This window comes from Phyllobates terribilis, unplaced genomic scaffold (genome assembly GCF_046119375.1).
Source record: "Phyllobates terribilis strain yellow unplaced genomic scaffold, ASM4611937v1 Scaffold_11__3_contigs__length_659146591, whole genome shotgun sequence".
In the NCBI taxonomy this organism is placed as follows: Eukaryota; Metazoa; Chordata; class Amphibia; order Anura; family Dendrobatidae; genus Phyllobates; species Phyllobates terribilis.
Genome location: NW_027362771.1, coordinates 639315802 through 639326833, shown reverse-complemented (window position 1 = coordinate 639326833; position 11032 = coordinate 639315802). Strand labels below are relative to the sequence as shown.

The 11032-nt window shown below is 42.3% G+C and overlaps 1 protein-coding gene across 1 annotated transcript; it reads right to left on the bottom strand.

Moving 5' to 3' along the window:
• Positions 1-7922: 7922 nt before the first annotated feature.
• On the bottom strand, positions 7923-8843 carry LOC141165449 (olfactory receptor 11L1-like). Its single transcript, XM_073651046.1, has one exon. The coding sequence runs from the start codon at positions 8841-8843 to the stop codon at positions 7923-7925; it is 921 nt and encodes a 306-aa protein (XP_073507147.1).
• Positions 8844-11032: the final 2189 nt, after the last annotated feature.

Below are 11032 nucleotides of genomic sequence, written 5' to 3'. Positions count from 1 at the left end.
GGCAGCTTTTGCTTTGAAGGCATAAGCAAAGATTATGGGAGACCCACTCCCCAATAATGGGAATAATGTTTGTAATATGCTGTACTGCATGGCTCTTGTAAGGGGCATTGCAAGTTCCTCCATCCTAATTTTTGGCAGCTTTTGCTTGGAAGGCATAAGCAAAGACTATGGGAGACCCACTCCACAATAATAGGAATAATGTTTGTAATATGCTGTACTGCATGGCTCTTGTAAGGGGCATTGCGAGTTCCTCCGTCCTATTTTTTGGCAGCTTTTGCTTGAAAGCATAAGCAAATACTATGGGAGACACACTCCCCAATAATGGGAATAATGTTTTTAAGATGCTGTACTGTGTGGCTCTTGTAAGGGGCATTAAAAGTGTCTTGTTAAGCTACTGCGACCTCCACCACTCTTCCGATGGGCATTAAAAGCATCTTGCTAAGCTACTGGGACCTCCACGTCTCTTTTGAGGGGCATTAAAAGCAACTTGTTAAGCTACTGAGACCTCCACGTCTCTTCGGAGGGGCATTAAAAGCATCTTGTTAAGCTACTGGAACCTCCAAGTCTCTTCTGAGGGGCATTAAAAGCATCTTGTTAAGCTACTTTGACCTCCACCACTTTCCGAGCGGCATTAAAAGCATCTTTTTAAGCTACTGGGACCTCCACCACTTTTCCGCGGGGCTTTAAAACCGTCTTGTTAAGCTACTGGGACCTCCACGTCTCTTCTGAGGGGCATTAAAAGTGTCATGTTAAGCTGCTGCGACCTCCACCACTTTCCGAGGGGCATTAAAAGCATCTTGTAAAGCTACTGGGACATTCACGTCTATTCTAAGGGACATTAAAAGCGTCTGGTTAAGCTACTGGGACCTCCACGTCTCTTCTGAGGGGCATTAAAAGCATCTTGTTAAGCTACTGTGACCTCCATCACTTTTCCGAGGTGCATTAAAAGCATCTAGATAAGATACAGTGACCTCCACGTCTCTTCTGAGGGGCATAAAAAGCATCTTGTTAATCTACTGGGACCTCCACGTCTCTTCTGAGGGGCATTAAAAGCATCTTGTTAATCTACTGGGACCTCCACCACTTTTCTGAGGGGCATTAAAAGAGTCTTGTTAAGCTACTGGGACCTCCACGTCTCTTCTGAGGGGCATTAAAAGCATCTTGTTAAGCTACTGGGACCTCCACGTCTCTTCTGAGGGGCATTTAAAGCATCTTGTTAAGCTACTAGAACCTCCACGTCTCTTCTGAGGGGCATTAAAAGCATCTTGTTAAGCTACTTTGACCTCCTCCACTTTCCAAGGGGTATTAAAAGCGTCTTGTTAAGCCACTGGGACCTCCACCACTTTTCCGAGGGGCATTAAAACCGTCTTGTTAAGCTACTGGGACCTCCACGTCTCTTCTGAGTGGCATTAAAAGCATCTTGTTAAGCTACTTTGACCTCCTCCACTTTCCAAGGGGTATTAAAAGCGTCTTGTTAAGCTACTGGGACCTCCACCACTTTTCCGAGGGGCATTAAAACCGTCTTGTTAAGCTACTGGGACCTCCACGTCTCTTCTGAGGGGCATTAAAAGCGTCATGTTAAGATGCTGCGACCTCCACCACTTTTCCGAGGGGCATTAAAAGCATCTTGTAAAGCTACTGGGACCTCCACGTCTCTTCTGAGGGACATTAAAAGCGTCTGGTTAAGCTACTGGGATCTCCACGTCTCTTCTGAGGGGCATTAAAAGCGACTTGTTAAGCTCCTGTGACCTCCATCACTTTTCCGAGGTGCATTAAAAGCGTCTTGTTAAGCTACAGGGACCTCCACGTCTCTTCTGAGGGGCATTAAAAGCGTCTTGTGAAGCTACTGGGACCTCCACATCTCTTCTGTGAGGCATTAAAATCATCTTGTTAAGCTACTGTGACCTCCACCACTTTTCTGTGGGGCATTAAAAGTGTCTTGTTATGCTACTGGGACCTCCACGTCTCTTTTGAGGGGCATCAAAAGCATCTTGTTAAGCTACTGGGACCTCCTCGTCTCTTCTGAAGGACATTAAAAGCATCTTGTTAAGCTACTGGGACCTCCACGTCTCTTCTGAGGGGCATTAAAAACATCTTGTTAAGCTACTGGGACCTCCACGACATTTCCTAGGGGCATTAAAACTGTCTTGTTAAGCTACTGGGTCCTCCACGTCTAATCTGAGGGGCATTAAAAACGTCTTGTTAAGCTACTGCGACCTCCACCAATTTTCCGAGGGGCATTAATAGCGTCTTGTTAAGCTACTGGAACCTCCACGTCTCTTCTGAGATGCATTTAAAGTGTCTTGTTAAGCTACTGGGACCTCCACCACTTTTTCGAGGGGCATTAAAAGCGTCTTCTTAAGCTACTGGGACCTCCACATCTCTTCTGAGGGTCATTAAAAGAGTTTTGTTAAGCAACTGGGACATCCACGTCTCTTCTGAGGGGCATAAAAAGCGTCTTGTTAAGCTACTGTGACCTCCACCACTTTTCCAAGAGGCATTAAAAGTGTCTTGTTAAGCTACTGTGACCTCCACCACTTTTCTGAGGGGCATTAAAACCGTCTTGTTAAACTACTGGGACCTCCACGTCTCTTCCAATTGGCATTCAAACCGTCTTGCTAAGCTACTGTGACCTCAAAGTCTCTTCAAAGGGGCATTAAAAGCGTTTTCTTAAGCCACTCTGAACTCCAAGGCTCTTCCAAGGGGCATTGAAATGTTGTTTTTAATTACCTCTAACCTCCACGACTCTTCCAACGGGCATTGCATTTCCTCCTAATTTTAGTCAGCTTTTGCTTTTCAATGAAAAGGTGAAAACTAAGGGAGACCCACTCCCCAATAACAGGTAGAAGGTTTTTAGTATGCTGTAATCCACGTCTGTTTCATGGGGCATTACAGTTCCTCATAATTTTTGGAAAGCCTTCCATTCACTGCTTAGGCCAACAGTGTACAGGAGACCCAGTTGCTATAAATGGAAAAAATGGTTTAGTTAAGGCCCTCTGACCTCAGTGTCATTTCCAAGGGGCATTGGAGTGCCTCAAAATTTTTGGTAGGCATTGCACTCACTGTATGCCCTATAACTGTGTTGCCGAACCACTCATTTTGATACAGAAACATATCCTACATGACATATGTGGTTGACTGGCCTGATATTGATGTGAATGGTCCCTGTACCTCCTGCTCTTTCTCCTTTGCCACTACCTCATCCATCATTTATCACCTGAAGCTTTGTTTTAACGGGAGTCATAGAACTGGGATAGTAGCAGGAAAACATCCAGCAATCCTCGGAGGAGGTAGGATATGCGTCAAAACGCTGACCACCTCAGGCCTAGCCGCTACTACATAAATGCCTTTGCATTCCAAGAAAACAAAGCAGTTGCTACCTTGTATCATCATCATCATGCTCCTCACCTTGGCACTCTCAACTCCCCTGATAGAGAAGCCAGGGCCCACCGGAGGAGTCTGGTTCTCTGGTGGGCTCGTCTATTGCTGCCCTAAAGCAGGCCGGGCTAAGAAAAGTGTGTGCGGGGATATTCCAAGGAGAAATAGGGGCGGCTGGGGACCGTTTATGGACACCCGGCTGCCCCAAGGCGGCTGGGGACCCTGTGTGGATTCCTGGCCGCGGGGCAGCTGGTGACCGAGTATGGACACCCGGCCGCCCCTTGGCGGCTGCGGACCGAGTGTGGACACCCGACCGCCGGGCGGCTGGGGACTGAGTATGTATTCCAGGCTGCCAACACAGCCATGACGTGGTGGTCAGATTCCGCCTCCACATGCCTAAAAGGCCCAATTTCAAGTGCAAGCAAGCAAGCAGTATGGTACTCTTGCATTCCAAGAAAACAAAGCAGATGCTAACTTGTATCATCATTATCATGCTCCTCACCTTGGCACTCTCAACTCCCCTCATGGAAAAGCCAGGGCCCACCGGAGGAGTCTGGTTCTCTGGTGGGCTCGTCCAATGCTGCCCTAAAGCAGGCCGGGCTAAGAAAAGTGTGTGGGGGGATGTTTCAAGGAGAAATAGGGGCGGCAGAGGACCGTTTATAGACACCCGGCTGCCCCCAGGCGGCTGGGGACCGTGTGTGGACACACGGCCACCGGGCGGCTGGGGATTGAGTATGGATTCCAAGCCACCAACGCAGCCATGACATGGTGGCCAGTTTCCGCCTCCACATGCCTTAAAAGCCCAATTTCAAGTACAAGCAAGCAGTATGGTATTGCAGCCTGGGGGTCGGTGTGTGGTTGGCTGCATATTTGCGCTTGCAGTGCAAGGAATGGGGGAGGTACTGTACAATTGAAGAATGCCCTGGGACAAGAACTTGCACGGGAATAGTTGCAAGTCTGCATCTTCTGATGCGGCAAGGATGACTTCTGAAGGGCACACTTTTAGGCAGTGACCTGGGTGTCAGAGACGCTTCCAGGGGTCTTCCCCATGCTGTTCCCATGTCTTTCCAGCACTGTATGCATGTGTCACACAGCACATGGCCAGATAAGGTTGTAAAATGTTAAAATGACATTTCCCAGTGAATGCATTTGTCACGGTTGAAAGCAATACAAAAGTGCAAAAACGCATAAATAATGCTACTTGTGAACATAGCCCAAGGTGTGGAGGAGTATTTTTTTGGGGGGTTTATTTATTTTGCCTTATACACAAGTATTTACCCTGTAAAGGAACTTCCTTAACATATTTCACAGGAAAGCAGTTTCAGTTTCGTTTTTGAACGTTTTATTGTGAGCCCTTAAAAGTGGCTTAATACCTCTGACCATGTAGCTGACAGCAGTGACCTGGGGGTCAGAAATGCTTCCTTGGGCGATCCCCATGCTGTCCCCATGTCATTTGAGCACTGTCACTATCGTTTTGGGCACTTGTTAGGCTTTTAAAAGACTGCTGTGGGTGCCGCCGCAAAAATGCTCGAGTCTCCCATAGACTAACATTGGGCTCATTGCTCGGGTCGAGCACCCTAGTATCATGGCAAGCTCGGCCCGAGCTTCGAGCACCCGAGCATTTTAGTGCTCGCTCAACACTAGTCACCGTTGAAAGCAATGCAAAAGTGCAAAAACACATCAAAAACGCTATGTGTGAACATAGCCCAAGGTGTGGAGGAGTATTTTTGTTTTTGTATATTTATTTTGCCTTATATACAAGTGATTACCCTGGAAAGGATGTTCCTTAAATTTTTTCCCAGGAAAATCCATTTTGGTTTAGATTTGTCTGTTTTATTGTGAGTCCGTAAAAGTGGCGTAATACTCTGACAACGTTGTTGACAGCAGTGACCTGCTTCCAGAAATGCTTCTCGGGGCCTTCCCCATGCTGTTCCCATGTCAATTGCTCAAATTTTAGGCCCTCTGCAGACCGCCAGGGGGAGCCGCCTGTAAAATGCTCGAGTTTCCCATAGACTTAATAGAACCGAGCACCCGATTATTCCAATGTGCTCGACCCGAGCAACGAGCACCCGAGCAATTTAGTGTTCGCTCATCATTAACAATTACATTTGAGTGGAATGGAATTCTATTGGAATTTTATGAAAATCTAAATTTGTCAAAGGCAGATCTTTTGCAATCAGCTTCCACATGGATTCAGCAAAATAGAATAAAAAGTCATCAAAATGTTAAAAAATGAAAAAAACTGTAGTAAAAAAGGGATCGTGGGTTTTCTCATTGCTGCTCTGATAATTCTGTTATAGAATCCATGGACCAGAAGATTATGCAACGTGATTTAATGTCAACTTGTTTCACAGTCATTCGACTTCTAATTTCCAGCTACTATCTGGCCATACATGGAATAGACACCTAGAGCATAGACATTTCCCAACAAAGTAACGCAAACATATGAGTACTTCCAAAGCTGCTCAATTTATGCCGCTGGTCCCGATCATGTCGAGCCGAGAGGAATGGTAAGGAACTTTATAAAAAAAAAAGGTCCACACACAGAGAGTATCAAAGGGAAGAAAAAATTTCAAGTCATAAGAATGCACTTAAGTTTACACGGTTGTTATAACACAAAGAAAGCTGAGTTAAAAGAAGTGAGAGAATGGAGGAATGTAAAGCAGAAAGAAAGAAATTATTTAATATAAAGAGTAACATTCATGTAATTTTTTTTAATTTTATGTTTCGGTAGGTCTGATTAGTATGAATGGATATAAAGTATGTTAATTATTATTATTTAAATGGTCACTGTTAATTCATCAAACTTGCACATATCAATTTTAGGGTAGAAAATAAGAAACTTTTGTAATATATCTTATCAGTGAAATATGCTTCTGTCTCCACTCATGAGCCACTTCTTACCCTTCCCCTGCCACCTGAACTCACTGGCCACTCTGAAAAACTGCTCAGATCCTTCTTAGTCAAAGACGTAGCAACAAATGTCAAAGTAGGAAAAGTAAAATGTACTTGTAGATAATAAGTGAATGTAGGTACAGGAGCAAACTCAAGGAAGGGTAGGCAGAAGTGAAAAAGATTTCTAATGCATCAAATTTTTATAGAATTTTATTGAATGTAAAAAGGTAAAAACATTAATAAAATGAGTATAAAATCAAAAGCCACGAAGGATGATGAAAACGACAACGATGGGGACCAGAGGCGAAGCTGCCGAAGTAATTGATAAAATAATCAGTTAATCAATATTATTATAGTAAATGCCACGCCACAATAGAATTAGTGTAAGCAAAAACATAAACCAGTACGAAAACACTATAAACTGCATATAAAAAATAATATAAAAGGTGTGAAAAAATATGGTAACAGCCTGTCGCACATAAACTGAATTCCAAATTTCAACCAGTGAGTACTTCAATGCTAAGATGTCATTCAAGTGCAGTGAACCCAGTAGTAAATAAAATGCAAGTGTGAAATACACAATTACATAATATGTCAGAATATCGTATATGCAGGATAATGTTGGTCAACGTACAGCAAAAGTTATCGATAACATAGACTAAGTCATACCAGGATGTAAAGTTGGTCCCTTTGAAGGAGTCAGCCCTGATGCGCGTTTCGATGCTGTCTTCCTTCAGGACTGGTGTAATCAAAGAAGGAAAGTGTATAATTAAGCCAAATGCCTAATTAGAAAGTTTAAGCGGCTTACGTACAATACTCCATGACAGGACAGTCCAGACCCAGCCCATACTACCACTGGGTGCAGTGTCTATTATGGAAGTGGAAAGGCTGATGATACAATGACGTCAGTTGTATCATACGCAAGTCCCGTTGCCTCGCAAAAGAGATACCATGTATAATGATGCTGGGCCAGAAGGATTGGATGGGAATGGGCAGATATACATACAGGGGAGGCACTAAAACAGGGAAAAAAAATCAGATCCTTGTTATAACTTCTAGCAAGTAATTTATCTCATTCCGGTGCTGAATTCTCAGCTACACTGCTCAGTACTGCAGTATTCTGTACTGCTGCTGATTCTGAATATGTGCCACATAGATAAAGGAGAACATTAATCTCTTATGTATGTGTGTGCTGTGCATGGGAGACATCATAGCAGCAGTTGCCACTCACTAGCTCAGAGACAACTGTCCAATAATGATAGAGCCTGTAGTGACTATAACTGGTAAAAATAAATCAGGAAAAAAGTCATAACATGGTCAGAAATAATTAAATTATTTCAATTATAACAGTTCATTCTGAAATGTTACCTGGAATGACAGTTACACTCTAACATCTCATTTCATTCAAATTAACTTAATTATTTTTTCTTATTATCATTAGATATGATTATGATATAAACATACAACAGTGATTCCCAAGCAGAATTTTAGCGACCCCAGAACCTACTGTTATTAGGGGTTCCTCAGAGATGTTATTATTATAGTACAGGGAGGATAGCTGTATGGGTTCCTCGTAATAACAACAGATTGTATAGGTTTCTAAGAAAGTCACAAAATAAGTTCCTCCAGAGAAGCACTACTATACCAAGTCACTTAATTAGCTTCTTAATTGTCTCCTTGATGTCTTTATTTCGTAGACTGTATATGATCGGATTCAGCAATGGCGTCACCACAGTATAGAGCAGAGAGACAACTTTGTTAACAGTCATTGAAACTCCTTGTGTGGGAATCATGTAAATAGTGATTAATGTCCCATAGAAAATGGAAACAACGGTCAGATGTGAACTACAAGTAGAGAAAACTTTCCTCTTCTGAAGATCGGACGAGAGGTTGAGGATGGTGTTCACAATACATCCATATGACGTTACGGTCAAGGCAGAAGGTAAAATCATAACAAAAACACTCAAGTAGAAAACCTCCATCTCTACCGTCAATGTTTCTGAACAAGACAGTTGCATTATTGGGGCAAAATCGCAAAAGAAATGATCGATGACATTTGGTCCACAGAATTCCAGTCCAAAAAGGGAGAGTGTAGTTACAAGAATAAGTGAAGCCCCTAAACTCCAAGAAATCAGGATCATTTTTATAAACAAGGTGAAATTCATGATTGTGGTGTAGCGGAGAGGATTACAGATAGCCAGATACCTATCGTAAGCCATTACTGCTAGTATAAGGCACTCGATGGACTCGGAGAATCCAAAGATATAAAACTGGATGATGCAACTGGAAAAAGACATAATCAATCCGTCGTTGAGTATACAGGCAAGAGTGTTAGGAACAATATCTGTGGTGAGCATAATGTCAGATATGGACAGCTGGGTGAGGAAGAAGTACATGGGAGTGTGGAGGGTCCTGCTCATGGACACCAGGGTGATGATCAAGAGATTCCCACAAATTGTTACACAGTAAACCACAAGGAGCAAAATGAAGAGAACGATCTTGAACTTGTGCATATTTGTGAAGCCAAGAAGAAATATCTCATTTACTGTGGTGTAATTTCTATCTTCCATTGCAATGAAAACTACTTGTTACTCAACGACTCATTGGCAGATGCATCGTAGCAGAGTCATAGATCCTCGGGGGCTGGACTGCGTTCAAGAAGCTGGTTAGTAATTACTTTCATTGATTGACTTGATATGTGGAAGATGTAAAAAGACTTTGTAATAGCTGTTACAGATACATCTGAAAGAGCAAGAATGACAGCAGTATCAATGACATGTGAGTTTCGTGTTTTTAGCTGACTTGTTCTCACGAGCTACAACACAAGGCACAAGTAACAACTTACAACATTTTGCTGGGCTAGGCATCCATTGGACCAAAAGTCCCTTTTTTTTGCTGATGTTTGTTGACATTGTGCCAGCTTTAATTTTCTGGTGATGCAAAAAATGTTCCAAGAGCCCCTTTAAACAAAATAATGCCTGCTTTAGATAATATTCATGCATTCATGACCTCTGCAAAAGTAAATATACCACCGTTGTGTTATCCCTTGCAAAAAAATCTAAATCTTCGAGTCTTCTTCTCAGGTGCACGCAGGCTGTGCCAGGATGCTAATGTCTTGCAGGATGTAGGACGTTGGGTTCATGACTCACAGCTCTATCACAGGAGCCAACTATGTCAGTGTCACATTGATGCTTATAAAGTAAAATGTAGGATATTCTGGGAGATTGGCGCACACTGACAGAAGTGTGAACCATGTGCACTGCCAAGGATATTCAAAACTAACTTTGAGGCTGCTACTTTCTTTTATTTTTACTTTTCAAATTTTGCATACAGGGCAAGGCCACCTTTCCCTTATCCTAAGATATTCCACTAATCTCTACTATTTGTCTTTCTTCTTGATAGATTAAAGTACCAGAGGGGCAGTGGAAAGAGAAAGACACAATTGTAAGATTAGTCAACACAAAGTAGCTAAAATTACAAAAAAATAGGAAAAAAAATCTTCCTGGTAATAAGAGAAAAAATGACTACGCAAATAAGGAGAAGAATAGAAAGTTATAAAACTTACCTGTTGAATACGTACTTTTATATAATATACAGATTTGGCAGCAACTGGAAAGAAAGAACATGAAAGGGTGAATGGGAACGTACTTTATAGCGTACATGTAAATGCCATAGGGAATAGTCTTATTGCTCTTGCATATTACAGAGATTATACTAATAATTCAGGGAGGAAAAAATAAGACAAATAATTATTCTTATTATAACTTCTCGGGATGAAGGAATAAATGTTGAATTTCACAATTACTTTTCAAGAATAAAATACTATTTATGAGATAGTGACAAGTAAATTGGTCTTCTTATACTGGTTAATAGAGATGTTTTGAAATTCACATTTACCAACTTTGCTAAATTTACCCCCAAAAATTACATTTGCGGCATAAGCAGCAAAATCACATAAATAATAAAAAGCCTCTTAATACCTGGAAAGTATGTGTAGACAACTGTAAGTTCACCTTGGAGTTAATTGAGCATATTTTGAACTTTGTAACGCAAGCACAGCCTTTTTAATGTTCAAATGACTTCATCCTATCTGGCTAGGGAAAAACGAATGGTAACCAAAGGTATCTGACAGCGTAATTCAAAACCACTGCAGTATCAGATGTTTTAGGCTACCTAAATTGTATAAACAGACTAAATTAACTAAGTGTAGTTGTGGTACTTCTACACTCATAAAGGATTTGCAAAGCAAGGAAAAAATTTAAGGAGCGTCATCCAGTCATCCATAAACCCTTGAAGGCAACAACTGGCAGGCCTCCTTCAAATATTGAAGATGAAAAACATTCTATGTGCTGCTGTCATATGGTGGTGGAGAAAAGTCGGGGCTAATCTAGGCTTTTTTCATTTTTATCAGAGTAAGCCTGTCAGCATTTTCTGTTGACAGCTGAAAGCGCCTGTCTGTTATGACCCCCTCGACAGCACTAAAAACTTGCTCAAACAAGACACCAGCTGCAGGCTAGCACAACACCTCCAAGGCATAGAGGGACAGCTCATGACAGCTGTCCAGCTTTTACAACCTTATCTGGCCATGTGGTGTGTGACACATCATCAGACACATACATACAGTGCTGAAAAGACATGGGAACAGCATGGGGAAGACCCCTGGAAGCATCTCTGACTCCCAGGTCACAGCATAAAAGTGTGCCCATCATAAGTCATCCTTGGCGCATGCGAAGGTGCCTCCCACCAAGCACCTGCCATT